We start from the raw sequence: 27,678 nt of genomic DNA, 5'->3' as shown, positions 1-27,678 counted from the left end.
TTCGAATGGAGTGGGCGACCCCTTTGCACTTTGGGGCTCAAACTTGATTAAAATTACATTCCGATCGTTAATCAGACAGGGTGAAGGCATATGTAAGAACCGTTGCATCCGCTGGCGTAAGAAGGATGAGCCCCCCTTTTATTTAAAAAATATTTATTCCAGCCATTGTAGTTGCGAATATAACAGCGGCACTCGTGGTACCAGCCTTCCCTTTTTTGGGTTTGTTATATAACAGACCCCCTCCGTTTCTTCTCTCCCTCTGTTATATTACTAGACACATTGTACCCCCTGTGACAGGACAGTAGTAGCAGTAGTAACAGATAATTGAAAAGAGTTTCTATGGTAACGGGATCAAAAGCACACAGGACACCCCGGCACATCTCCTCCAACAACCCCCCCCCCCCCTAAAAAAAAAATGAAATCAAAATGATTGTAGATATTGGCGTCGTCGCCGTCACGCGCAGTCAATTCTCGCCCGTCATTATATTTTTTCCCAGCAACGCGTCCATAACCGTTGGCTGTGTGTGTGTTCACAGTGATTGACAGCGCTGACATGAGACTCCCCGTCGGGTGTCGATGTGTAGATCGGACGGTGTTGTACAGTATACACATCTGCCCGGACTTGGGGATCTGGAGGCTTCCGTCTGTGTCCTAGACTCTCTCTCTGATGGATGGGATGAAATAGGAGCAAGGTGTCTATACTACTACTCTCATTATTATGCGCGCAGTCTATGACGGCGGACGAGTCCCACGGTTCCGTCATCTTTTTGCCCTTAATCAAAAAATGAAAAAAAAGGAGAATATAATTTGTCGTCGCTGCTGCTGCTGTTCCATGCCATTCTCCTCGGAGAAGCAGAGATGGGGCGTGACCAATCGGTACTCGGCCACACACTTGAAGCTCAAACGCTCACGTCTCTGGCTCCTGGCTTCAATGGCTTTTGGCATGGTGTTAATTATATACTTACCGATATCCAGGAGTAACTTTGGTTGGGTGTTGGGTTACATCGCCATAACGGTTGATGAGATACGCGCACAACGTCCAATTGGAACTCTGCCGACGTCTTTGACCAACAACTTCCCATCATCATCAGCGGCTTCCCGCAGCCCAACTCTATTTCTTTCTTTTTTTCTTGGTGGTAGTGGTGGTGGTGGTGGTGGTTTCGCTTCGAATCCATTGGCTTGCGGTGCCTTCGGTTTTTCAATTTTTATTTTATTTTGACTCGCCCCGTACCTCACATACAAGTCGATCGACTTGAATTTATTTTTGTTTCTTTTTTTTCCTTTCCATTTGAAACGTGTCATTATCCCAATTCGGTCATTCCAATTGCGATCAAAAAGGGGGCTAAGATTATTATAAACTCATCGAGACTTGGACGGGAAATTCCAATTCGTGACGGCGGGCGTATACCAGCTGCACTATACATCAAATGTAGACGGACGGATGTGACACACGGTGTTGGAATAATGAAACAAGAACATGGAGGAGACAATTTATTTTTCTGTCTGTCTGTTGTTATTGGCCCGGAAGAGAAGAGTTTTTTGTTTGATTTCGGATGGAAATAATAGGAAGGCACGGGGCCTTGCTATTGAGAATCGGTCGGCATCATCTGTGCGCATGTAGGGAAAGTTATGTAAGTTATTAGACAAAAGAGACGGGCAGCACGCGCGCGCCCCCGTGATAGGCAACTGCTGTTTCAAACATAAAAGCTGATCCTGACACGCAACAAAAGGACCATGGATCCTATACACATCCGCTGGGCTTTCATTCATCTCGTCAGATCGAGATGCTGCAACTTGCCACCAGCTCTGATGGATGGATGGATGGATTTCGTAGGCCCCCCTGCTGATGACCCCCAAATGCGACCTGTGCGCCGCCTCATTATTTCCTGCTGCTGCCTATTACAGCATGCAGTATACCCCCTCCGAAATCTCTGTCTCTTTGGAAACAAAGAACAACAAGGACCACGCCCACTCTACAGCAGCGCCCATTTGCTTTGACTAAAACTTTGATTTTTGGAACATATTCGTCGAGCTATATTTAGTATATTTCTCCTATTTTGAGTTGTATGCGCGATGATGTATCGACCGTTTCTATCTGATTTGATATTCAGATTTTTTTGTCTTGTTTTTCAGTCGGCCTTTGCCCTTTGGCGACCTTAATATATGCAGTCCAATATGTGCGACGTTTGTAACAGCTGGTTAGTCGTCAAACCAAATAGCACCAACTCTCTACTGGCCTGTCTATTCTTTTTTGTTTCTTTTTTCGTTTGCAATAACATGCGACTCTGCTGCACTGCATAATATTCACTTTGTGTGAGTCTACCGTGTAATAGAGTCATCATAGAGCAATTGCTCGCCGACGTCCCTCCTCCCCACCTCCCCCCCCCCCTTCAAAAGCCCGAGCTCTATGTATCTCTACGACCCCGTTGAGAGTTGGCGATGAATGGGCCCTCGTCTTTGTATAATACCAGTGACACCAGAGCGGCGGCAGCAGTGCAGTGCAGTGCAGCAGAGAAAACGGCAAAATAAGCTTCTCTCAATCTCTTGTGTAACATAGACGAGGAGGAGAGTTGGGGGAGGGAGGGGATGCATGTGTGGGTCGATACGCGATGAGAGAAGGGAGTATCTAGCGAATTGACGGGAGGTGTCGATTCCATCCGATTAATCCGTCGACGTCGACGGCCGGGCACCGACGAAATGAGCTAAAGAGAGAGAGAGAGATGATGTACAGTGCTGAGAAGAGTTGAGCAACCCCTTTGAGTTGCGCCTGCTGGGCAGCAACTGCTGCTGTGATTTAACATCCATTCAAAGTCAATAAGCCGTGTCGACAAAAGCTGCAGCAAGTGGCCCACTCTCTTTGCTGGCTGATGGGCTGGCCGGGTCAGCGTGGCAGCTTGGCTTGCCATTTCTCCATCCAATATAACCCATACCCACCCTCGCATATATACCCGGCAAACAAAAACGCCTCCCCATCAGAATTCCATTAATCACGTCGAGGAGAAATCCCGCCCGTCGCTGGTGCACGCGCGCCCTGCCCCCGCGATGTTGTGATTGAATTGGCCACCCCTATCCTCCGCTCGGCTAAACATAAGCTCCTTTTTGATGTCATATCGAAATAAATATCGGCGGGATATTCAAATCAAAAATAAAACGCCAAATCTCCATGTATTTATAGTTTGGCCGAAGCTATACGTTTGGGGGGGAAAAATAAAAATAAAATAACTTGACCTGGAACATCATCCATATGTAAATGCGTAATGGGATGTAATCTGTCTTTGGGAAAAACGTCCGTTTCTCCACCATCAGGTTTCCCCCCTCCTTCTAAAAAAGAAAAGGAAGAACCAGCGAGGCTCTGCTATCCTCTCAGTCTATATTTATTTATACACACACACGCACACACACACATAGTCGATGTCTATAGCCGCCTATATACTTGTCCAATATAATACACAGACACTTAGAACTGGCTTATGTAGACGCTGTTACACTCTTTTGATGTGGATAATGTAATAACACGCAGAAAGAGAGGGAGAACCCGAATACCATCTGATGGTATACGGACAAGTTGTTTGTTTTTCTCATGGGGATCGTCTCTCCCCCCCAAAAGGGATGGAGAAAAAGAATATGTAAGATATATAGACTCCTCTGTGACGGCGCTGATTATACAACAACTTTGTGAATGGGCCTATAGCTGCTGTAGAATTAGGCAATAAGTAACAATAATCAGGGACGAGAGGTGGAGACGAACGTCATCGAGGGGTAAAACCATCACCTTTGGGAATGTCGCCAAGTGCTGCAGTCTCTTCTAATTAATACTCCAGGGTGATAGTCGCTAGTTCTTCAACGAAAATTCAATCAATGATTTTTTATATTATCAGGAATTTCCATTTTTCTGCACCTTGTAGTCCGGGCGTATTTTTTTAAATTAAAAAAGGAAAGAATTTTATTTCTTTCCCATTCTGTCGGGTGTAGAGGAAAAAGGAACCGGATCTATTTATAAAAATCAAAAAGGGCTACTATAGCGGCAGGCGCTACACTGCGGCAGCCACGAATTGATAAAAATACTCACTCCTCGTTCATCTATTCTCTTTCTTTTTTCCTTTTGGGTTTGTTTTATTTTTGTTGGTTGCCCCAACAGCACCGCAGATCCTGATTCCTTTTGGTGTTTGGTGTGTCCTCCCCCCAGAAACAAGTTGAGCCCAAGAGAGCCGGGACTGTGGATATATTCCGCGTGAACACAATTTTGCATTTCTTCCTTCTTTTTTTGTTTCGGTTTTCCAGACCCCCTCCAGCATCATTCAACTTATAATTTGAAGATCTTTTTTAATTTCTCTCCGCTCCGTCAGTCTTCTTTTTCTCCACCTCTGTGTTTCTTTTTTTTACAACACGTCGTAATAGGCGTGTTAAGTGAAGCTGTTATTATTATGCACGTAGGCTATTAGCCCCGCAGTCTATATCTACTCTACACCAGGACGAACGAGTGAAAAAGCTCACGTTTCCAAACAGGAGTTAGTGTTGTTGTTGTTGTGTATAGTGTATAGTCTCTCTTCTTTATCTCGATTTTGTTCACCTGGCTGATGCTCCTATAGCTCCTACCTGCTGCTGCATTATCTGGAAGCCGCGAAGTTTCGGGTCTGGTGGTCGGCGTGAACCCGGCACTTAGTGTACTCCCGCAACCCGCCGCTTTCTGGTAAGAATTTTATTTCTTTTCCATCGTTTTTCCACAGTCTTCTTCTTCTCCTTCTCCTTCTCCTTCCACAACTATAAATTTGTTTTTCAAGAGAGAGTGTGTCTGTGTGCTGCATCTGTGTGAGATGTGAACTCTTTTCGGTCGGGATATTTTTTTTTTAAATAGGCCGGCCGGAATAATAATGTGGCCTCTAAACATCGTGCACAACAAATTCAACAAGCGTTGAATTATACCACCGTAATCAGTGGCGGTGGGAATGAACGGCTACAGACACTGTGTCGACGTCTATTCCCGTCGATTTTTTATTTTTATTTTTTTACTTTGACGTGAGATGGAAAATAATAATCACACATTTCATTTGACGCCATCGTCGCCAGGCCTAAATGAAATAAAATATTTAAAACAAAAGACAAAATGTTGAAATTGCGTTTCGAAATTCTATTTTCAGTTGAATAAAAAAAAAGAGAAAAAATTGTCACCAGCCCAAAAGTTTGCAGACGGCGAACACGAACGTGAGCGGCCGCTGGTGCCAACTATGCACGGCAACGTCGGCATGGAGAAAAACCAATGGAAAGTCCAAGAAGACGACACCGTCATTGTGGATCCATCAGACAAGGAACAGGTGATTTAAAAACAATAAAAACCAATAATCAGTTGATGTGTGTCTGCGGAGAGCTGCGTCGTATAACTTTGTTGGGCAGTTAAGAACTAAACCGCGCGCAGAGAAACGGCGATAAAAACCCCAAAAAATAAGGGGGGAAAAGAGTTTCACAAATAACAGAAAAATGTAGACTATAAACTAAATTCGTCAAACGTCATAATTACAGTGATTACACGCCGAATAGAATATGTAATAATAAGTCGTAAAAGGGGGAAAAACTAATGTTGCCAATAATTGTCTCTCTTATTCTCTCGTAAACGGATGCGACGCAAAGGCCGAGGAACCTCATAACTGGAAGGCCACGGGCATAGCCATATGCGCCATCACCATTGTAAGCTAAATCGTCACCATATTATATGTCAAAGAAAAAAAAAATAATAATACGTTAAATATAACTGAAAAGTGAGCCGTCGAATGATATCCAAGATTATAATAACTGACGCAGAGTTTATTCTGATTATTTCCAGGTGTTGCTGGCCGTCAGCACAGCTGCCCTCTATTTGCGCCACCCCGAAGACGAGGTAACATTTACCTGACAATCACACGTCTATACATAAAAGAGAAATATTTTGGAAATTGAATTTGGTTTCTTCTTCAAATAGGGGGCTTACTGGCAAAAAGTGTCTTACGATCTCAACTCGGTTTTGGACACGGAATCGTCCATCTTCATTAACAACAGCGTGTCCAAGGATCAGTGGAAGTCGACGCGCTGGATTTCGGGTATGATATACAGAAAAACCAGTTTCCCTCCAAGTCCATCTAGAAATATTCGTGAGCAGCTTCTGTTTTTTGGTCTCTTTTTTATTTCTCCCCTCTGATCGAATAAGATCGTCAACTGGTTTATTGGGATGCCTCTGGCGGACTCCGTGTCTACCGTGCCACGACCAACCAATCACTCGCCCTCGTACCTCCTCATGTTGTGGTACCATTTCAACAAAACTATTTAAACATTTTTCAGCTCCATTTCGATTGATTGATTCAAACTCACGTCCGCGTTTCTTCTTTTTGTTTATTTTTTATTATTTGACGATGAAATAAGTCGCAGTGGAGAGCGGACGAATTTTGGCCGAGTTACGACGGCCGTTACGTTCTCCTTCGTCAGCACCACACGGGCGACCCGCAGAGCGAAGGCGAACTCTTTTATGGCTGCCATCAGCCGCAGCGCTATTATGCCGTCTACGACACCCTAGAAAAGTGAATTGCTATTTATCTTTCATTCGCCTTTTGGGCCTAGGCCCAGGGTTCTAGGATCTTGATTGAATTTTCGTTTCATCTCCGACAGAGATTTGTGGAAAATACGACTGGAAGCGGAAGAACTGCAACCGACTCGTTTGGGATTCGTTGGATGGGCAGGGCGATCCAACCGGCTTTACGCCATTTATCGCAATAGGTATTTAACTATAGCCATTTGCTTTTGTAACGAGCGGCGGAACTATTTTAAAATTTCGATTTGAAAACCACCTATTTTTTCCCCTCGTTGCTCAACATTTTTGGGCAACAACAGGATCTTTTGGACTAGTGATGCCACCAGCCGGAGCGGATGGAAACTACGAGGTGCAAACGACGACCAGTTTCCTTCGGAGCCGGAACAAGACTTTTTCTGTACCGGATTACCCGATTGGACATATTCAGGTTTCTGTTTTTGTTGTTTTGTTCGTCCTTGTGTTTTCCACGACTTTTTGGTTTGTACATTTGTTCGTTTTGACCAGTAATCGTTTTTTTTCTCCTTCTACTTTCTACAGAAGGAGTGACACGCTGGCGAAACCTTATGTGGCCGAACGATGGCGGCGATTGGCTAATTTACGCAACCTTGAATTCTAGCCAGTGTCACCATTTGGATTTCATCGAATATTTAGCGGACCGTTCGCGGGCCAGTAGCATTCGTCACGCTGTGGTACAAACAACATTCCATCCTTCTATGTAGCAACAACATGTAGACAGAGAAAGAGAGAGAGAGAGAGGAGTTGATGATTACTCATTGGTTGTCTGACTCTTGGTTTGAAAGCCAGGGGGCCAGTTGCCCGAAATCCAGTTGAAGTTGATCCATCTCGAGAGCAATTCAGAGACCCAATTGGCCATCAGCCAGTTGGCTAACCAGAGGTATGACCAGATCCCGTCGAATCGATCAAAAGTTCCCTCATTAATTGGAACGACAGGCAATGGATGTTGGTTCAAGTCGAGTGGCTGGACGCGATTGGCTTCGTGACGGCCTGGATGACCCGCAATCAGAACGAATTCAGAGTGTTCCACTGCCAGGTGGCCGCCGTGCCTGGATGCAGCCAAGTACGTACCCGGGCTTTTCTTTCGTCCAGCATCATTCACAAGTTTTCAATTAGCCATTGAGTGGGCCTGCCCCAATTTGAAAATTGTAGATTATTGTCGAAGAAGCTGTCGCTGGACGCTGGCTGGCCTCCCCGTCGCTGTACCCCTCGCCCAGCGGTGACAGCGGCTTCATTTTGGCAATCTCAAACGCGGGGCAAGCGGAAGACCAGCGTCTCGTTTATCACAAATCGCCTTGGCACAAATTTGTTTCGGTTGACCTCAACCAATTACAAGTCAACCGCATACTAGGCTGGGATGAAGCGAACGACACCACGTACTTCTACATTCAAATCTTTAATTTAGATCGGACGTGATATTTGAATTATTTCCATTTTAGGTACGTGTTAGCCACTCCAACAAGCGAGCCCCAAAAGAGGCATGTGTATCGCGTGAACGGGGCCACGACAGAATGTCTCAGCTGTCAAATAATGGCCGACAATTGCAACTTTGTCGACGCCAAATTCGAACCGAAGAACACTGATTTCTACGAACTGCAGTGCCTAGGGCCTCACATTCCCAGTGTTCACGTTTTGGCTGCCGACGACAGTGAAATTCTCGCTACACTTCTGCAGGTTGCCGACGATAGCGAACTGCGAGACCTTCTCGAACATCTGACGCCAACGATCAAATATTTAACAATTCCGCTCGAAAATGGAGGTGTCGGAAGGGTCCAGCTGTTACTACCCCGTAGCTGGAACGAGAACGTTTACCATAAACTGCGCTACCCTCTTATTATTCAAACGTAAAATACATAATTCTCGTAATTTGAAATTTAATAAAGAAAAATAACCTTTGGAAATTTTTTTTTAGCTTGGATTGGAATGCTGGGGACGCCTTGACTGACCAGTGGCGAAAAGATTGGCCCACGTACTTTACTTTAACTCGGCAAGTCATATACGCTAGGATAAGCGGACGGGACAGGTCAAATAAGTATGGATCTCTTCAGACTGGCGTAAATGACCTCCTTACTGTTGTCAAGTAAACGAATCTGACTCAAATCCTTGTTGTTCTGATGATAACGTTATTACATCCACTTGTCCAGGTTTCTCATGGAAGAGCTGAACCACGTTGACAGGCAAGCAGTTGTTCTAATTGGCAAAGGGATCGGTGGTTATCTTGCAACTATGATGATGGCAATGGTGGCCAACGAGGAAGAAGAAATTTTCAAATGTGGCATCGTTATTTCGCCCACTACCGAATGGTCCATATACGGTACGTACTTTTGCACTATTGAAAAATAGCATCCCGATGAAACTACATTTGTTTGCTCTACTCAGAGGCAAGCATTGCTGAAAGATACTTGGGAGATGCGTCTGATCAGCACAATTATGTCCTGTCAAAAACAGACAATCACATCCACTTGATTAAAAATGATACAATACTATTAATGGACTCGTTTCCGTACAACCCGGTTCAACATTTTCAATCCGTGAAATTCAACTCTCAGTTGACTAAAGCAGGCACTCGTTTCGATTACAAAGTAAGCTAGTCCTAGATGAACGTTCACTCAGCATTTTTCATGATATATTTATTGGAATTTCAGACTTATCCTCAGGCTGGGATTAAGAATATGATTGAATACCATTCTTATCTTTCCTTGGAACATTTCATTACACAATGTCTGCAAAAATGATTGTTAACATAATGTATCATGGTGGTGGATGAATAAAAGTTTATAGTACAGCAGATTCTTTTAAAAGAATTGCTTACATGGTGCAACTAGTGAATAATGTGCAAAAAATCCAGTATTTCTTGAGGGCTGTGATGTTATGACCAAAGTTCTACTTTGGTGGTCCTTCGACTCCAGATTGAGTGACAAGATCTGCAATGTTCCTCTCTAAATCATCAATACGGTTTCCCATATCATCAAGTGAAAACTGGGGGTTAAGGAAAATGCTTTTGATATAATATGAAATATTTAAAAAGAAAATTAAATTAATTTAGTGAGAAAGGATATTTCTTGAAAGCACTTGATCCGAAATAGTTTGAAATCTTTCTTGCATTTGCTGCAGAAGAAGTTCAACCTGCATAATTCAGAAAGAAAATGGTATAAATTTACAAACAAATTACATTTCCTGAGACACTGTAGCGTATTTACATAGCGAGTGAGATCTTGAACGTTTTTTAAATCGGGAGTACTGGACTGTGGATTGGCTGTGGTAATACTAGTCACTGAATCGCGAACGTTGCTTCCCGAACTTTCATTGTTACTGAGACTTGCACTCACATTAAGTTCAGTAGAAACATCAGACGGATACTCCGAGCTGGCGCTCAATTTGTTATTATCAGCCATTGTCTATCAAATCTTGCTTTAAAATAGACTAGACCCTGAAGAGACGCAAGAGACAGACCAGATTCAGCTGAAAAAAGAAAACAATTGTGACGTTTCCATGGAAACAGCTGGCATTGATTGAGACACTGTTGTCTTTTCACTTTGGATTTATAAAAGTTTATTTTCTCATTAATCATTACATTTTGCAATTCAGTAAATTAATTCATGTTTAATGGATAATTTCATCAATCAATAATTGGCACTCACAATCTGATAAATTTTGTATTCATTTGTTTGGAAGTGGCAATCATTTCACAATTTTTTTACCGCTTCATCGTCTGCTCGTTGCCTCGTTCAGTAATTCATCATTTACCGCGAAAATTTCATGAAATCTCGGTCCTGCTTTATTTCCATGAAACATATACTTAACCTACCACCCATAATATCCTTTTCGTTTTAAATGGCGGATGAACAAGAAAAAAAACAAGTATTGCAATATTTGCTTTACAAGCCTTTGATATCTAGTAAAGAACTGGAGAAAATTTATGCCACTGTTTTTAAAAGTATGTTCATATGCTTTTCTATTCAAGTTATCAAACAAATATAAATGATTTACCATGACATGTTTTAGACCAAGCACGAGGAAATGAAATCAGAGATCTTATAAAATCCTTGAATGATTTGCTCAAGCCTGCCCAGCTTGCTGTCAAATCAAGGTTGTGCGAAGACAATAATGATGAATATTTTGCTCTGATCAGTTTGATTGAAAGTGAAGCAGCCAAGTAATGTTTTCCCTTTTTGATAAAATTATATGTTTCTGATAAAGTATTTTAAGTTTACAGGCAGACGTCAGAATTTTCTGCTGCTGAGTTGGACCTATTCAAGTGGATCATGAAAGAAATCATTTCATCGGAAACTGGCTCAGTTTCTTCCACAGACTGTATTAATCACAGCGCAGACATTCCAAAACTTAGCAAAACAGATGCTCAAAAAACTTTGGATAAGTTCTTTGCTGCACAGTGGTTAAAGGAGGTATTCATTCTTTATCCTCAATGTTATTTTTATTTTTTAAATTACATATTCATTTGTACAGAGAGAGGGAGAAGTATCATTTACAGTTAGAACGTTGTTGGAGATGGAGCCCGTGTTGAAAAAACTAGGCGACGATCTCGGAGACTGCGTTATCTGCAACAAACTTGCTGTTAAGGTGTGGAGAGACTATTTTTGGCGATTGCTTTTTTTTTAATTTCTTTTCTTTATTTCTTTTCATTAATTTAATTCTGACGTAGAAATTTGTTTGCCCGGAGACGTCGTGTGGTGCGAAATTTCATCGCTATTGCATTTCAAAGCTGAAATTAAAATGCCCAAATTGTAACCGAGTATTGTCCGGTTTGGATGATGAAAATAATCTCTCCCAGACTTTTGCTTCACAAACCCTATCGCAAACGCCATCCGCATCGTCCAGCGAAGAGCCACGCCGTAGGAGAAGTGGTGTTAGACGAGGAAGAAGTGCTGTGGAGTCTGACAGCGATTAGGTCATCAGAACTGTAAGTTTTTCATGCATATCCTGTAATTTCTAAACGAGCTGGGAAAGCCGAATCGAAGTAGGGCTTTTTCATTGATGATAAAAACTAGTTTTTCCTTTTCTTTGTGTCGTTGTGTCGTTATTAACAACAATCCTCATAAATCTTTTAATAGATACTACTCGTCAATTTGTGGGTGTCGAGAAAGCGAGACAGAAAGGGCCATATCCGTAAATTCGTTACGACTTTATATAGATAACCATCAAGTGCATCAGCACTTTCTAGGATACAACAGTAACTTCCTCGTGATGGTGGGTGGCTCGTCAAAACCTTCGCGCTTCTGCTTATTAGCCTACATTCCCGTGCTTGATGACCCGGTAGTGTATAGATTAGTTTGACGTAAAATATGAGTCTCTGGTGAAAGCGCCGGCCCTGACGTACGAAGTAGCCTCAATCGTGTCCGATGGACATCCAAGGCCGAAATGTGCAACAAGAGTCTTTTCTCCGTACTACCTTCGCCAGTAGATGTAATTTGGTGTTGTCGGTAATTCAAGTTGATGGAGCGCCAGGAATGTCATCATCTCTTGCCAGTGAAACGAATTTGGCCTAATGTAAGATTGTAAAAGACCTGATTAGCAGACTCAGCGTTGATGAGAAAACGGGGGAGAAGAGGAGAAAACAGATAACATGCGTAGAAATAACAAAAAACCCAAAGAGCACGAAGGAGAAAAAATAGAGCGACCGAATGACGACCCGGGTATGGCCAGGCACGGTCGGCTCTGTCAGGGACTAGTACCGTTAGAATTTTCCACATCGTCCTTTGTTTTTCTTCTCTTTTTGTCTGTTTTTTTTTTCTTTCTCTCAACAAAGCGCACGCCTCATTACTTCCAATCTCACCTTTTGGCCAATTTCCCATATCCCTTTGCCACCCTTGTGTATATTTGAGTGCTGGTGTGTTTTTTTTCTTTCTTCCGCAAGGCCGTCACACGCAACGATCGAGTCAGCAGCAACACAAACAAAAAAAAAACTTCCCCCGCATCGAATAATAATAAATAAATTTCCTATAGAGTTGAGCATTGGTGACTACAGAACAAAAGAAACCACACTTTTCGGGACGAGTCGGGCTGAACTGTTGAGTGAGAAACCCCTTCAGCTGCTGTTGGTCGCCTATGGTTATACGGTCCAGCGCCAACATCAACAGGTGAATGATAGAGTATGGACTCATCGCATGTAATAACCGCACGTAGGCAGAACCACATTTTTCTAAAACTCGTACACTATACAATTACGCACGGCGACGTGTCCTTTCATCGCTATAGGGACACCTTCTCTAAAGTAAATGTGCTGTGTATAGTTAAGACTTTATGTAGTTAAGCTACATTTATTCTTTCTTGGCTGTTTTTTTTTTTTTAATATCCTGTCCTATCGAACTAGAATTCGCCATTTGTGAAGCTGAGAACGGGCCAAAAGAAAACGGCAGCATCTGTCCAATGTGTCACATAAGTAGGTTCTAGTTTGTCCAAAGTTATTTCACGTTCCTTGCTGTGTGCCATTACATTGTTTAATGGTCATTTCGGGCGCTGTCGGTCGTCACAGATGTGATCGTATGTTGCAGTTAGATACGTTCTGTGGGTTTATACGAGCGCATATATTCGACTATTTCATTCTTCTTCTTTTTGTGTGTGTGTGTCCGGCGTCATCGTCCCGTTGGATGGGACGATATAGGCTATACTTAATTTTATTTCTTTCCCTTGCGGCTTGTTTTTGGGTTATTGAATATAACAACAAGGGCGGACCATTTAGCAAATGTACGAAATTCCCGTGGACGGTTGAACTGGCTGATTACATTTTGCTTTCTTGGTTTTTGTTCCGATCAGGGAGAAGAAAGAAAATCATTTTCAATTCATTCAAATTACATTTGGTATGTTTGTTGGACAAATGCGGGACTTTTTTGTTGCCGTTTTCTGTCTGAACTCGATTGAAATGTTCCCACGATCCCACTCCCGTATACACAATGCAATTGTATTAGCCATTAGTCCGTGTGTGCCTTGCTCAATCCCGACATTTTTCATGTGTCTGTCTCTCCCCTCTTTTCTCAGGAGCCCCTTTTGTTTTTTGTGTCTTTTTTACGATTCATTTTCCACGATTGCGCCATTGCGTGGACTCCGAAAGAGTTTGGTGCACTGCAAACGCACATATGGGTCATCGCATAGACTCGGTCACTAAATGTACAGTACGTAAAACACGATGTACTCGTTTTGTTATTTGGCTACAAAACTGAAACTCCCTTGTGACTTGTGTCAGTTTTGGTGTGGGGGGCCCCCGTCGTCGTCGTCGTCGTTCACCGGAATATCCGTACCCACCAGTCAGAGCACACGAAAGCAGTTGCTTAGATCGTTCCGGGAAAAGGTCACAGAGACGAACTGATGCATCCGTTGCCACTTGTTAGCCCTCTCCCCATCGCTATGTCATGTCGTTTCTTCGTTGTCGTCACGGCGGTGATGGCAGTACGCCGCGGCGCTCTAACGGGTCTCGTACTTTTTCCTCCGTCGTCGGGGTCGTTTCTTTCGTTCGTTTCTCGGAACATTCCAGTGGAAATGTGATCGACTAACCCACAAGTCATAGGTCGACTCAGTCAGGTGATGGCGAAAGAAAAAAATGCCATACAAACCGGAGGGGGAAAAACGATTTACGAAACGCTATCCCATTCACAAGAAGAATGAGCCACACCAGCAGCGCAACAACAAAAAATTCAACCGATTCGCTCGACACATGAGAGAGTCCCGGCCCGCGGCCCTCTACCCGCCTCAGCCGGAAACCCAAAATCACAAGCGTCTATATTTTTGTTGTGAACATTTAGGCGCGACGGCTTCACTGTGTTTCATCACAGTCATCATCAGGCGAGTTTCCTTACTGAATTATAGGTCCATCCGCGGTCGAGAGACGGCGTTAAAAAAAGAACATAGGAAGATAGGAAGTCGTCTTGATCAAATAGGAAACCCCCGCTAGGCATAACCACTTTATCGAACCCAAAAAAGGAAAACAGAAAGAAAAAAGACTGGAAAAATTGAAGAAAAGTACAGTAACAGGAAAATCATCGCGGGCGTGGTGCTGCGTTTATTCTCCTAAACAACAATGCAACGTAACACAAAGTTCCCTCTCCAATTTCAAAATTGCCCAGTTTGCAACGTAATTCTGAAAGGAGAAACAAAAGACAAAGAAAAGAAGAAAAAAAATTGGATTATGGCTTTTTAATGCGTGCGGTTTAATTCCTTCGCTTATTTCTATCGTCTTTTTCATCGTTTGGGCCCGGATACACAATGCTCCAGCTCGCCTTCCATCCCTTTAGCCCATTAAAATAAAGACAATTAAGAAAAACGCCCAGTCGATCGTAGAGAGAGATGCATTACGATTATGTGGCGACATTTGGACACTATCTGCACTATAAAAGTCTATATATATATAGGTGAGAATTAACAAGCCGTGTAGATGAATGGACTCGGTCGTAGAAGTGAATAAGACGCGTGCGTTCGTGTGGTCGACAGGTGTCCAAGCACCGGTTAAACGCGGATCCTTTTTTTCCCCCTCAATTCGATTCCACTCCAAGATTATGTGCAGATATAAGACTCGGCCATGCAGCAACGATTCGCTGAACGGCTTAGCGGAGACAAGTCGCCATACTTTCACAGAATTAGGGTAATACACGGCAGATTAGCTGCATCACGATCACGAACTGCGGAATGCGTTTGATAAAGTTCCGTTTTTCTACGGCAGGTAAATAGTCATGCACGTAAAATATTGACTTTGTTGGATCGATGAAACCGGTAATCACGCTCAATATAACGCTTCTTTATTCGATTCTCGTTGGCTCGGGCCGTTTTGTTCCCCAACGAGAATTCGTTTTGTTTCGCAGGAAATAAATTCAAAGTGTTTTACGGATGGGCTGGTCCCCACCCACAACAAAGTTACTGGTTGCATAAATTAGAATCGATTCGGTCGGTACTTTAATCCATTCCCGTTCGACCGGGGGATTTGGAGGAATGCCGGATTTTAAAGAATGATACGCACGGTACAACGAACCCGTTGCATGTAGACCATCAGCTATAAATAGTAAACGATCAAAGAAAAGATGGGGCGAGGACAGTCAGCAGCCAGATAATGACGGATAACATAAAACGACTGTTGCGTAAGTCGTTGCATGTGTTTCTCTAAAAATATAACACACTTTCTGCGACCTCAATCAAAGATTTCTATTGAAGAGATTGAGCGCCCAACGTGTTATTCTTGTTTTATTATTATTTTAAATGCATGTCCTTCAATGGCGAGCGCTGGTTTACATAAAGATACTTTGAGCTTCGACGAATTTAAAGTGAAATTCAGGGCGGCAGTGAATTAGGCCGATGTAGGCTATTGCACGTATGCAATTATGTTTGAATGCATCAGCATTCATTTCGACCGAGCCTAGTTTTCTCTCCGCCCGGTCACGAGTTGAAAGCTGGTGGAGTGGGTTCGATAAATCAAAATACGGGCAATAATGCCATCGTGAAAGTCGATGACAAAAAGCCGATCCGACTCTACGTATACACATGTAGTGACTGAATAAAACATCCGCAACCTACTGCTCAGAATTTGGCTGTTCTGGCTAAGATTGATGCACTACAAGGCGCCCTTATAATCAAAAAGAAATCACCCGTCCTTAGAAGAAAGCGATATTGCTAACGAAAATTGAAAAGACAAGAGATTTCTAAGCTCATTATTTCCATTGTGGATGGCGTTGACGTTGGCTGTCTCGACTTATTGACGAGTTGTCTAACGGAACCTCATTCGTGACCCTAGTAAAGCAGGGCAAGCTTTTTCTGTTCTTAATTCCACTGGTTCCAAGCATTCGAAAGAAAGAAAACCTGACAAACCGAGAGAGAGAGATAAAGGAACAGAGATATAAACGGTTGACATAATAGTGAAGGATGCTGATGATGATTGTGTTGGCTACTTCGCTTTGGAGACTGGGCTGTGTGTCCAACTTTCGCAAAAGGAAGATTAGTCTCCATACACGTATATGGTCATCCTGTTGCAGATAAGAAAAGACGAGCAGAAAGAAAAAAAACACGCCAGAAAACGAACCGCAATTAGCCACGAGCGTATTCAACAGAAGTGGAAGCGTGTCAGCAGCTCGTTTTGTTATGATTGTCGCCGCCAATCACGCGAAGAGAAAGCGCCATTTGAATAGTATATCTTTTACTATTCTGAACCATCAGCACCCGTCGTATCCGCGGATCGGAGACATTAGCTCTATAGCAATATACTTTCTACAGTTCAATCGTTCATTCCACCCGGAAAGCCCTTTGGAAAATCACGACTGTTTTTATTTTTTCCCTATTTTGTTCCACCAAGTATTTAGAAGTAAAAAATAAAAATTCAAATTCTTAAAAATAATCCTGATTTTGGTCCTTTGAATTAAGCATTCCGGACGGAAAGAGATGGAACGACGCAACATGACGCCGACATTTCATTTTTGCGCTGGATGAGACATCGGGGACGACGTGGACCGATGTGGCGCAGCGGCGGGATAATTCCGTTGCTGGCCGGCTTAGCTTTGCTGGTCATTACGAAAACAAGTGCCGAAGCGGTCTGAAAGCTATATAACATATCGACACACAAGTCGCAGTCATGTGTCGTGTGTCGATATGCACCATCGTCCTCATTCTTCAGGTTACCATGGTATACCTATTGTCTGTGTGTTGCATTGGAATAACGGCATCAAATCGACTCGTATTTTCTTTATATGCTTTTCTTATCTCCTCTCGCAATGCTGGCTGCGCCTTGTGTTGTTGTTATTCTTCGAGGCCCATTTTCAGGTTCTTGATATTTCAAGATGGGCAGGGGGGATTGCGCTTTTGTGCACTACTGCGCGGAATTTCTTTTTTCCTTTCCAGCTTCATTCGCCATCCGCAACGAAATGTGCTCTGATGGCGCTACGGTAAACGAATTGAATGGACAGCAGCATTGACAGGGGAAAAAAAAGAACGACCCAAACGTCCCTTTCCTGTATCCGATTCGATATACGGGTTATATTGGTAGTTTGGCTGAACGAAGTGTAATGATGGCCTTATCAAGGGACAGTATTAAACTGCGACGATGGCCGAAGCACTATAAAATAATAATAACGCCGGCATTGAATGAACGTTGGAAATTCGCCGCCATCTGAAACAAACGAACGAACGATGTTTGTAGTTTTTACCCCCTCAAGGGTGGAGATGGAAAAATGGAAAAAAGAAAATCGAGAGAAACAGGAAAGAGGACAAGGAGGCGGCGCGGCTATTCAATTTGTCGGGCGGGGGACACGGCAAGGAGGGCCAGAGGTGGTGGTGGTTAAAAGCTGCCGAGGGAAGAGACACAAAAAGGAGAGAGAGAGAGAAAGAAAACCCCAAAGCAGTCGAGACGGACTGTTCACTCACGTGGCGGTCGTTGAACGTGTAGCATCAGATTATTGTCTCTCTGGCGTCCATCTGCTCCCCTCCACCCCCCGTCACTTTCTGTCGTTGAACGAAAGACATTTGTCTGTTATCGGCCATCCGGTTCGAGTCGAGTTCGTCGTTCCAACTTCCCAGTAAAACAGTCAACAAGTTGACAGCAGCTGTTCTTATAGAAAGAAAAAAAAAACCCAAAAATGTGCCGCTCTTTTGCTTTTGCTGAATCGTTTGTCCTCTTCCTCGTACTGGCCGGTAAGTCACTTTTTTTTTGTACTGTATTTTTCTTAATTCTAAAACGATCTCGTCTTTGAACTCAGTCATCTTCTCGCTTGATCGACCGTTTTTGTCCGTTTCTATTAATGTAGTCTAGGGCCTAATACAATACAATATCCAGAACCGGAATTTATTGTAGTCCTTTGCCCGTTAATCATCATCATTATTCCATTCGAGAGCAAATGTTCAGTTATGAGTTGAATTAGTCGGTTTGAAAACAGCTCAGGGTACTCAGATTTTCTTCTGGCGTCCAAATGGTACTCTCTGACACCGCGATTTGTAGAAAATCAAGCTCCATATTATTCGCCGTCTGGAGTTGAGTTGCCGGATTCCAAGCCTTCCGCTTTCCCTGTTTCCATTGTTATGCCGTCTGCTTGTACATTTGTCGTTGCGTGAATGAATGAACCTTGGTCGTATTCTCGACCATAACAATTGCCAATTGGGGAAGGCGTGATTTAGTCTCAACCTCACTGCGACACTCTTTTGTTCATCAATCCGTCATCTTATTTTTATTTTCCTTATTGATTGTTGGGTTTCTTTTTTCAAATGTCGCACTGCGTGTGTGTCGTCACACAGGAAATTTTGGGGGACAATGAACTTGCACTGGCACTGGTATTGGCTGGTGTCTAGTCGTGGATGGCTGACTCCTCTAGGTCAGCAAGAAAAAAACAAACCAAATCCTGTATTGAATCATAATTCGTCAAATTCCGGCGCTTCCTTTTTCCATTGTACTTTGTCTGGGATGAATAGAAAAAAATATTAATGCATAGCATGGGCATACATAATTCAAATTTTTTTCGTTTTCCTAGACTCTTTTGTTGAGTTATTGACGACACCGAACGGTGTGGTACACATTCATTATACATCTTATTCTGTGTCAACAGCTCCCGCGGTTGAAGGCTACTCCCGTTCAATAGAGAGTGTACTATTCAAGAAGAAGAAAAAAAGTGTATAGTGGAAAAACAACTTTTTCAACAAGATTTCCAACGACGGGAGTAGTAGATAGGGAACAAGGAGCAAAAGTTACAAACCCGTTACGGTCTCGTGATCCAACCGCAGCGAATTTCTTGTCCCCGTAACAATAACAAATGATCATAAAAAATGGTCCGTCAATTCGATTCTTAACTATTTCGGGGTGATTCCTTGTCGACCTTGAAACGACCCAGAGGATGCGGCCGGGAAGAAAACCTGACAGCGGGTCTCATCCGGGCTCTCCCTCATTCTCACGCTCACGCTAACAAAGCCTTGTGCATTCAAATGACTAGTAAACTTGACTTTACTGTCATGATTTTTTTCCTTTTCTTCTTCGGTGCACACAACAAGTGGGGTGTTGAATGTTGCATTTGAATTTCTTCCCCGCAGATCACTTGGCCGTTCTTTCATTGTGCTTAATTTCATTATAAACAAAAATTTGTAAATTAAACAATGATCACACCATTTTTTTATTTGTACAACATAAAAAGATTACAACAATAACATGAGTAGATTTAATGTGTGTGTTTTTTTCTTTAATTTTTTTTCTTTTTCTATTTGTGTCACACAGGAGGTGTCCGTGCGGCCTGGGAGGGCAGTTCGTGCCCGCGCTTCTGCCCCAAAGAAAACAAGCCGGTGTGCGGCAGTGACGGTGTCATCTATACCAACGAGTGTGACCTGTACCGCCGCAATTGCGGTCTCGGTAAGCCCCAGTTAGAATTCCATCGCAATGTTTCATTTCTTTTTTTCTCGTTATTTCCACTTCACTCGTTGATATGTGACCGAACACAATTTTTTTATTTTGGTAATTCTTTTTTTGTGTCTGCGTGAAGATGCCCTTTTTTATTATTATTATTTTATTTTCCCTGTTCCAAATTCCCGAATGTCAAATATGCGGCTAATATGCGACAATACTATGTGGCAGTGTCATTCCATACGGGTTCCAGACACGGTTGAATGCCGATGATTGTTTACCGGTGCTGCTGCTGACGGAATGTGTGGGAATAACTTTCGTTGTCCAAAGAGGCAGACGAGGGCCCGGGGACGCGAACGGCATTAAAAATGGATCGTGGTAAAAAAGAAAATGTTTTGAGGAGAAAGAAGAAGAGAATTACAGCATCAGCCAACGAGATAGGAGGATCGAAAGGAGATAAAAGAAAAGATGAAATATAACATTCCACGTTCGTTTTAATGAGATATTCCTGGGTCGACCAACCCCCTCTTCTTTTTTGGCTGCTTGCGGCCATTCACTCACCGGGCAAACGATGATAGTCAAGGTGGAACTAAACAGGTGGTGCGCGCCAGAATAGCGTGAATAGCGTTCGTTCATCCTTCTCGTTGCCTCTCCTCCTCCTTTGCTCATTTATTTAACTTGTTACATTTCATTTCATTTTTATGTGCCTCTTTTTTTATTGTTGTTGTAGTTGAAGTCTTTCAACATGCGCACGGCATCTCTTCCAAGTGAAGAACATACCAACCGGTAGGATATAAATCATCGAACTTTGGTTGGCTGAAAATGGAAATCCAAAGCTATCAATCTACCGAAAATGGATTTCATATAGTTTGCACGACGAAAAGGAAGTCGACAAGGGTCCTCGTTCCTTTTATGGCGTGCCAACCAACTCTTAAGAAGTCCAATCAGAGTATTCATAGATCCAGTCCCATTTGTCTGAAAATAATGACCAAATAACTGGGTCCATGGCATCAAAATTTCAAAAGAACGACGAAATAACGACAGTCAAATCAACAAGACGAGAGATAAAATCTTGAAAGGAGCATAGAACACGTCGACACGCACGCAAAGAGAAGGCTCCAATTAAAACGCCGCCAACAGCTGCTGTTAGCCGCGGTATGTCACGCGTTCAACGCGGGTATGTAGTACCACACAAACAAGACGATGAGCGAAGAAGTTTAAGCAATCCGTTGACGAATCGGATGATCTGCAGGAACCTCAATTTAAATTCGAAATGAAGGTGACACAGTGACCTGCAGGGAAATAAAAGACATTAGTTTCACTCTTTGCGCTTTTTGAAGGCGATTATCTACGCGAAAACTAGCGGCGACGTTTGTCCCAAAATTGTGTTCAAAAGAGATGATAACGATGGCCTCAATTCCACTTTGCTATATCTTCTCCTCGGCGCCACGAAATTTCCTTTTATCGCCGACTCTGTCTATATTTATAATATGACAACCGCCACGACTTTGGATGAATAGATTCCACCTTTTCGCTAGCTTTCGTGCGCTCCTAAGAAGCATTTAAGTACGTAATTGGCTACGGATTGGGAGGAGAAACTCAACATACTCCTGACATAATTATATCCTCATCTTTATTTTATGTCAATGAAGCATGCGCTCTACTTTTACCTGGAGCCCATCTTGTTATACCGTAATAATATCAACTGTTCAAGTGTCGGCTGTAAACCAAAATTTTTAAAACCGTTTATAACTTATATCGTGCGTAGTATTTCTTAAGTTTTACGAGAGAGTGGAAATGGTGAAACTGTTTATTCTAATAATAAAAAAAAATAAAAAAACTTTTTTGTTCTTTAAGCAGAAGTGGAGACAGTGGACGACAAGATGTGCACCCGGTCGCGTGGCTCGTACTGCGGTAACAAATGCAGTTTGGACCGTGACTTGGTCTGCGGCTCTGACGGGCGCACCTATCTCAACATCTGCGTTCTCAAAGTGGAGACTTGCAAGTAAGTGAATTGCACATATCAAACCCACTCGACAGATTATTTTGGGTATGTAGACCAGTATAGACTCGGTGACCTCGTCAAGTTTTTAATCGAGTTGGAATGACTTGGCGGTTATTAGCCCCGCCGCTTGCTGCCAACAGCAGCAACGTGATGCAACACCAGCAACTGCTCAAAGCTTTCAAGCAGCACCCCTTATCGGGTTTCGGTCGGATTTGAAATAAAAGGAAACTTGTTAAATATCCTATCGTCTTGTCGGAAGGGAGCCGCCGCCGATGCCACGAAACCGTGCACGTATGTCCATTAACCCGACAGCGTTGCTCGACGTCTCAAAGGGCCAGACATATTCCAAAAGAAAATTGCCAAAAATTTTCGTCTTCGCCGCTGGCTGGGAATGTTTCAGAGCAAACAAATAAAGAACAAAAAAAGGAGCAAGAAATATATAAGAAGGAAAACATTCAAAATAAAATTATGGAACACGCACAGCCTTTCCACCCGAGAAAAGTACACACACGCCGGCTTATTGGCCGCTAATTTCTGAACTTGTTTCGATGAAGCCGAAAGGAAAAAAAAAAAAAATTACAAAACAAAACGAAGATTTGAAATTATGTGTAATATCTCAAAAGTGTTACACGTATGCAGTCGATGTAGGAGCAGTAGTTGATGATGATGATCACAGCCAACGGGGCACCTTGTCTTATTAAGGAATTGAATGGTCTATTTATCATCAACATCCCGCTGGGAGCGGCTGAGATTCATCCGCTGGCCGACTTTCCTTTCTTTTTATTCCACCTTTTGTCTCGTTAAATTATTATTATTTTAAGCTATTTTTTGAATTTCTGGTTATACAAGAGCGGTATGACGTACACATCGCTTACCCGCCGAGTTCCAAGAAGCAGAAAAGAATACGATAGCATTCTTTTTCTAATATCTCGCAAGTCAAAATAATCTGATAAACATTTCTTGAATGCATTTACAGGCGAGGAATTCGTCTGTCTCACGTCGGACCGTGCATGAACTCGACGGCGCTGGAAGAACCTTGTCCGCAGCAGTGCAGTGCAAACGACAAGGACGGACCAATTTGCGCTTCCAACGGCAATGTCTACAAGTCAATCTGCGAAATGAAACGCCACACCTGCGGGTACGAATTAAGAAGCTAACTAATTTAACAAAGATGGGCTCGAGTTTATGAGATTTGATCAACTGCAGACAAGGTGTTGTCAAGACGTCGGAGAAGTTCTGCCAGACGACCAGTCACTGCAAGGAGATTTGCTGGAAGGCATCCAAAGCCGTCTGTGGCTCTGATGGCCATATCTACGCCAGTAGCTGTCAGATGAAAGTCAAAAACTGCGGGTATGTTGTATGTCCATCTCTTCATCATTATTCATTCCGTTTGAATTCAAAGAACCCATTCGTCTTGTCGGGTTTACCGGAGTGGGCCGAAACTAATCGCCTAAAAATACATTCATCTCGACTCTTTAATCTCTCACGTATCGTGTTATAGGCGTCACGTTTTCGAGATCCCCATCAGCAACTGCATCCCGCAAGAGCGCGCCATTACCAACTGCCCGGCAGAGTGCGACAGCGCCGAACCACAAGAGGTTTGCGGTTCCGATGGCAATATTTACGGCAGCCCGTGCGAGCTACGCATGCTCAACTGTGGGTACGTGTAACTCCAACCTAACCTTCTCTCTATTAAACATATCCATTCAACAGATATTATAGCAGTTTGACCACGGTGGTCCGTGTGAACATAAACATATTGAGGGTTGAAATTTTGAGTTGTAACGGGTTTCGGGATTCGGCTCGTTAACCATTAAATGAACTGAGACCGCCGTCTTCTTCGTACGGGCCATTTTGACTTTTGTATTAATGAATTTTGCGTTCGATGACTATGTAGACCGAACAGCGACAAAGTGATTGCCGTGGATTGGCTACGCTGCTCGGGCAAAGCGGCTCGCTGCTCCCAACTCACCTGCCCAGATGACCTAGAGAACCCCGACTATGTTTGCGGTAATGACGGCCGCACCTACCCTTCCCCTTGCCACCTCAGGATGGCTTCGTGCACGTAAGTAGAAAATAATTTGCTCGACATTTTTTTGCGCCATTTCCGCGCTGATGACTCAGCAATTCCCTCGCGAAACGTCTGAGAGTCTTATATCTGTTTTCTCTTTTTCTTTATTGAACGTGCAACCCAGTCGGGGTACCGAATTGGCTCATGTCGGCGCCTGCATGAAGATTACCCCCGATAACTCTTGCCCGGAATCGTGCCCTGACCAGCGGGAGTCTGACCAGCCGGTCTGTGGCTCCGACGGCAATGTCTACAGGACTCAATGCGAAATGAAGAAGCAAACGTGTGGACAGCACGTCATCCCTGTGGCGCTGCACCACTGCACGGCCACCGAGTCGTGCAACACCCAGTGCGACCGAAAGGTTCAGTCCGTTTGCGGCAGTGACGGCAAGATTTACCGCAATCTCTGCGAGATGCGCGGCAAGAACTGCGGGTACTGAATCAAAATTCATTAACCTTTTTGTCGAGTGGGTTGAACTCGCATCATTCATTCGCCTGTCTATTAATAGGAAATACGTGTACGAGGTGCCAATGGCTCGCTGTTTGGCGCTGGCAGGCTTCCGCTTCACTGGATGCAACCGCATTTGCCCCTCCGAATACGATCCCGTTTGCGGGACGGACCGTAAGACCTATTCCAACGAATGTTTCCTGCAGTTGGAGAACTGTCGTTCCCGATCGTTAGTCATCAAAAAGTACCACGGCAAGTGCGGAGAGCCCGTCGCCGAGCCTAAAGCTTACATCTACTAAACAGATTCACCAAGGACGGACTGTGAGGAGACTATAAGATAAGAGGAGCTTTCCTTTAAACCCGATCGCCATCGCGCCTTTACACCATCATCATCCTCTCCCCCAACCCTTATTTCATTTTTGTTTTTGGTTGTTTTATTTGTTAAGCGTTTCGGTTTATCGTTAAATTTTTTGTTCAGGACTTGCAGCAATCGCGCGATTGTTTGTTGCTGACGTTCTATTTACCCATCAAAGATTGATATTACGGCTCTCTATTTAAAAATTTCATTGACTGAATTGATTGATCGAACGACGCGTTTTTTAAAATTACAATTTGATTACGGTAGTATTTAAATCGTTATATAATTTCTGCCAAATTTTCAGCGCGATATTCATCAAATATTATTCTATTAAACAAAAAAGCAAGTAGCAATTCAACATAATTCTTTGACGGCTATCCGCTTCAGTGTCTGAGATCTTTTTTCCCCGTTTTTTTTTTTTTTGTTATCATTTCCTCATTATAATATTTAGCCCGAAGATGAAGAATGTAATGTGCAGTTATCAAGTGTTTCGATTTATACCACCACACTCTTTTCTTCCTACTCGCTAAACAATAAGCTGTTGATTACTTTTTTTTTGTTGGTGGGAGGTCCGCGAACTGAACACGCCTGTTTTGTTTTTATTGTTTCGTCTTTTGTTCTGCTCTTTTTGTTTTGTTTCTTTTTTTAAGAGGCGGTTATGTGTAACCAACAAGAACAACAACAAAAAATAATGAATGTTGAGCAATAAAATACTCGAAGCCCGACCCATTTGCGCGCCCTTCAGTCGCCTCATTGCTTTTATTAGCCGAGTATCATCGTCCGTACCGTTCGTTTTGAGATATGTTGAAATGGCGCAATAGGTCGTCACGTGATGGAATGTAAAGGAAATGATTGCCTTGTGGCGGCCTTATTTAAACACATGCCATCAGAAATTTAAAAGCAACGACAGTCTGTGTATTCTCGTTGGAAAATGCAAAGACTTGGAATTTGAATTCTAATTTTATTACTACGTTACATAACTTTGATTTTAAAGTTGGGCGTGGCCGGGTGAATCTATGTATTCGAATCATGGATACCGCACCTCACACATGATCGAATCATGTGGTTCATCTCATATTTTAAATATTTGGTATTCAAACAAAATTATAGAGCAATTTTACTTTCCTTGTGTGAATAGCGATCGATTCGGAGTTTGCTGCTTGCCGAATACGCACCCAAGTAAATAACTATAGCGCATTTTGAAATGCGTTGAAGAAAAAAATATAATTACCGTGAATCGTGCAAGTTTTAATCCTGCTTGAATGAGATGTACAGTTTGAGAAATAAACGTACTAAGCATTCCAAATCTGTAAAAGCTGTCAGACTTTGTCAGGCTTCCTGTTGCACTGCGATTCGTTCAACTTTGTTGATTTGGAACAGACATTCTCGGTAGGCAGCGTTGAGCAGCTCCAGTAGCTCTGCTCTTAACTTTCTATTGCACGACTATGTCAGAATTGCGTTAACATTATTAATCCGCCCGACTGACAACCGCGCCCCGGTTCGCTCGAGTTTCGCCAATTTGAACGCGCAATTGAGATTGTTTCGCGATACATTCTCAGTAAACTAATTGTTTAGTCCTCACTGGATCTATTTCTTCTTTTTTTTTTTGCTCCCGGTGGGTTTATTATGTTTGAGTGCAATGCGACTAAAACGCCTCCGTAGAAGGTAAAATAATTACAACACAGGAACGTGAATGGTGAATGAACAACGGAATGTTTTTTCGGCCGTTCGCTTCCAGCAATTCCTTCCCTCTATCGGCTCTGTTTCAAACTTGTTACACAGAGTCCACTGAGCATTGTACAATGCACACGTTTGCGTCCACCCGAATTCATTCAAACCAGGGACGAATTCGAATAAGCAGAACTAAATCTATCAAGTACACAACAACGAAATTTTGTAGATAGATGCGCCTCGGATACGATCAAGTAGAATTGGCCAGAACGACAATGAAGTTGAACAGAAAAGGATAAAGTACTATAATGTCTACGTCAATTGTTTACAGGGTAGCAAAAACCAGAGCGCTGTTACGTGAAGAATGCCGCAAAAGTATCCCACTATTTGATCCCCTGAATGCTATATAGGAATGCACCGTCTGTTCCGTCTATCTGGTAAGTAAGACCCCAAACGTTTCACGGTTGGATGTCCTCGTCAAAACAACGTCAACAACAACAACAACCAAAAATGTGGAAAAAAAAGAAGAAGAAAAAGGAGGAAAAAAAAAGTAAAAGTTGCACTCGAAAGACGTCCCACGACATCAAAGCCGGATCAGAGTAGGTAGTAGCCCTGGTTGCGTGTTATTTGCTCCGAATAACTCCGGGAAAAGTTCACCTTTCGGCTGAAAGAAAAGTGGCCTATATATACACGTATAAAGATGATGTCCGTCAAGGCTCTCTGATCCATCGTCATGATGCGGCAAGAGCAGCTTTGATACGATTCGTTGCATCCGAGCTGGTTATTTGTGTAGTTCTCCGCCTGTCTTATAGATGATTAGATTTGTTGTAAATACCTTAAGCAAAGGGTGGCGGAGTTGGCCCAGGCGCTTAGTTGAACGACGCCACGTGACTTGCAATTTTGTTTCATCTTTCTTGTACCATCTCATTTTATAGTAACCAATTTGACTCTGAGACGTCATGGCAACTTCGTAATCTGAATGTCGCAATTCATCAGGGACGTCATCCAATTCATGATTTCTTTTTTTTTCCCCTGCAACTTTCTTTGACTTACTCGGTTTCCGTTAGAAACCCATGTATGTCGTAATAAACTTTTCTATTTTAGTCTATGGAACTCTATTTTCATTTCAGCGTATCCCAAACAATTTAGCTAAAGTGTGACTTTCATTCATGTGCTAAACAGACTGGAATTGAGTTTTTGTTGAATGAATAACGGTAACTCTTTAATCGATTTGGGGGCGTTTTTCTTATT

General features: G+C 42.9%; 4 protein-coding genes across 8 annotated transcripts; 3 read left to right on the top strand and 1 right to left on the bottom strand.

Moving 5' to 3' along the window:
- Positions 1 to 4,170: 4,170 nt before the first annotated feature.
- LOC124340894 (inactive dipeptidyl peptidase 10-like) lies at positions 4,171 to 9,359 on the top strand. Of its 2 annotated transcripts, XM_046793672.1 has the most exons (19): positions 4,172 to 4,508; positions 4,590 to 4,690; positions 5,139 to 5,312; positions 5,626 to 5,682; positions 5,819 to 5,872; positions 5,954 to 6,071; positions 6,179 to 6,273; positions 6,391 to 6,545; positions 6,634 to 6,741; positions 6,856 to 6,983; positions 7,094 to 7,245; positions 7,357 to 7,451; positions 7,508 to 7,634; positions 7,724 to 7,947; positions 8,011 to 8,415; positions 8,484 to 8,651; positions 8,716 to 8,885; positions 8,951 to 9,153; positions 9,217 to 9,359. In XM_046793672.1, the coding sequence occupies exons 3-19, from the start codon at positions 5,226 to 5,228 to the stop codon at positions 9,304 to 9,306; spliced, it is 2,436 nt and encodes an 811-aa protein (XP_046649628.1). In that variant the 5' UTR covers positions 4,172 to 4,508; positions 4,590 to 4,690; positions 5,139 to 5,225; the 3' UTR covers positions 9,307 to 9,359. The 2 variants fall into 2 exon arrangements, with proteins under 2 accessions (XP_046649629.1, XP_046649628.1); XM_046793673.1 differs by having other exon boundaries at positions 4,171 to 4,690; positions 6,397 to 6,545.
- Positions 9,187 to 10,058, bottom strand: LOC124341428 (heat shock factor-binding protein 1-like). The gene is made up of 3 exons (XM_046794529.1): positions 9,772 to 10,058; positions 9,631 to 9,697; positions 9,187 to 9,543 (listed from the first exon to the last, which is right to left on the bottom strand). Exons 1-3 carry the CDS (start codon positions 9,964 to 9,966, stop codon positions 9,455 to 9,457), a joined length of 351 nt encoding a protein of 116 aa, XP_046650485.1. The 5' UTR covers positions 9,967 to 10,058; the 3' UTR covers positions 9,187 to 9,454.
- A 208-nt stretch (positions 10,059 to 10,266) lies between these two features.
- LOC124341041 (serine protease inhibitor dipetalogastin-like) lies at positions 10,267 to 25,481 on the top strand. Of its 4 annotated transcripts, XM_046793933.1 has the most exons (14): positions 10,267 to 10,508; positions 10,577 to 10,727; positions 10,788 to 10,977; positions 11,039 to 11,152; positions 11,235 to 11,492; positions 12,536 to 12,669; positions 19,755 to 19,886; positions 21,738 to 21,882; positions 22,859 to 23,020; positions 23,089 to 23,232; positions 23,384 to 23,542; positions 23,780 to 23,947; positions 24,078 to 24,383; positions 24,460 to 25,481. In XM_046793933.1, the coding sequence occupies exons 8-14, from the start codon at positions 21,761 to 21,763 to the stop codon at positions 24,695 to 24,697; spliced, it is 1,299 nt and encodes a 432-aa protein (XP_046649889.1). In that variant the 5' UTR covers positions 10,267 to 10,508; positions 10,577 to 10,727; positions 10,788 to 10,977; positions 11,039 to 11,152; positions 11,235 to 11,492; positions 12,536 to 12,669; positions 19,755 to 19,886; positions 21,738 to 21,760; the 3' UTR covers positions 24,698 to 25,481. The 4 variants fall into 4 exon arrangements, with proteins under 4 accessions (XP_046649889.1, XP_046649890.1, XP_046649887.1 ...); XM_046793934.1 differs by lacking the exon at positions 12,536 to 12,669; XM_046793931.1 differs by lacking the exons at positions 10,267 to 10,508; positions 10,577 to 10,727; positions 10,788 to 10,977; ... (1 more) ...; positions 11,235 to 11,492; positions 12,536 to 12,669 and adding an exon at positions 17,840 to 18,190 and having other exon boundaries at positions 21,735 to 21,882.
- Positions 10,406 to 11,480, top strand: LOC124340707 (non-structural maintenance of chromosomes element 1 homolog). Its single transcript, XM_046793313.1, has 5 exons — positions 10,406 to 10,508; positions 10,577 to 10,727; positions 10,788 to 10,977; positions 11,039 to 11,152; positions 11,235 to 11,480. The coding sequence occupies exons 1-5, from the start codon at positions 10,406 to 10,408 to the stop codon at positions 11,478 to 11,480; spliced, it is 804 nt and encodes a 267-aa protein (XP_046649269.1).
- Positions 25,482 to 27,678: the final 2,197 nt, after the last annotated feature.

This window comes from Daphnia pulicaria, chromosome 5 (assembly GCF_021234035.1).
Source record: "Daphnia pulicaria isolate SC F1-1A chromosome 5, SC_F0-13Bv2, whole genome shotgun sequence".
NCBI lineage: Eukaryota > Metazoa > Arthropoda > Branchiopoda > Diplostraca > Daphniidae > Daphnia > Daphnia pulicaria.
Note: the sequence above shows the minus strand (reverse complement) of the source record. Positions and strands in the feature narration are given on the sequence as shown.

Excerpts from the sequence above, each read along its gene's own strand:
- LOC124341428 (XM_046794529.1), bottom strand. The coding sequence starts at position 9,966 with ATGGCTGATAATAACAAATTGAGCGCCAGCTCGGAGTATCCGTCTGAT. Across the intron at positions 9,698-9,771 it reads TTCAAGATCTCACTCGCTAT|GTTGAACTTCTTCTGCAGCA; the intron begins GTAAATACGCTA and ends TGAATTATGCAG. Across the intron at positions 9,544-9,630 it reads GGATCAAGTGCTTTCAAGAA|TTGATGATATGGGAAACCGT; the intron begins ATATCCTTTCTC and ends CCCAGTTTTCAC.
- LOC124341041 (XM_046793931.1), top strand. The coding sequence starts at position 18,136 with ATGTGCCGCTCTTTTGCTTTTGCTGAATCGTTTGTCCTCTTCCTCGTA. Across the intron at positions 21,883-22,858 it reads CTCAAAGTGGAGACTTGCAA|GCGAGGAATTCGTCTGTCTC; the intron begins GTAAGTGAATTG and ends ATGCATTTACAG. Across the intron at positions 23,021-23,088 it reads ATGAAACGCCACACCTGCGG|ACAAGGTGTTGTCAAGACGT; the intron begins GTACGAATTAAG and ends GATCAACTGCAG.
- LOC124340894 (XM_046793672.1), top strand. The coding sequence starts at position 5,226 with ATGCACGGCAACGTCGGCATGGAGAAAAACCAATGGAAAGTCCAAGAA. Across the intron at positions 6,072-6,178 it reads GTCGACGCGCTGGATTTCGG|ATCGTCAACTGGTTTATTGG; the intron begins GTATGATATACA and ends TGATCGAATAAG. Across the intron at positions 6,742-6,855 it reads TACGCCATTTATCGCAATAG|GATCTTTTGGACTAGTGATG; the intron begins GTATTTAACTAT and ends GGGCAACAACAG.
- LOC124340707 (XM_046793313.1), top strand. The coding sequence starts at position 10,406 with ATGGCGGATGAACAAGAAAAAAAACAAGTATTGCAATATTTGCTTTAC. Across the intron at positions 10,978-11,038 it reads CTGCACAGTGGTTAAAGGAG|AGAGAGGGAGAAGTATCATT; the intron begins GTATTCATTCTT and ends TCATTTGTACAG. Across the intron at positions 11,153-11,234 it reads GCAACAAACTTGCTGTTAAG|AAATTTGTTTGCCCGGAGAC; the intron begins GTGTGGAGAGAC and ends ATTCTGACGTAG.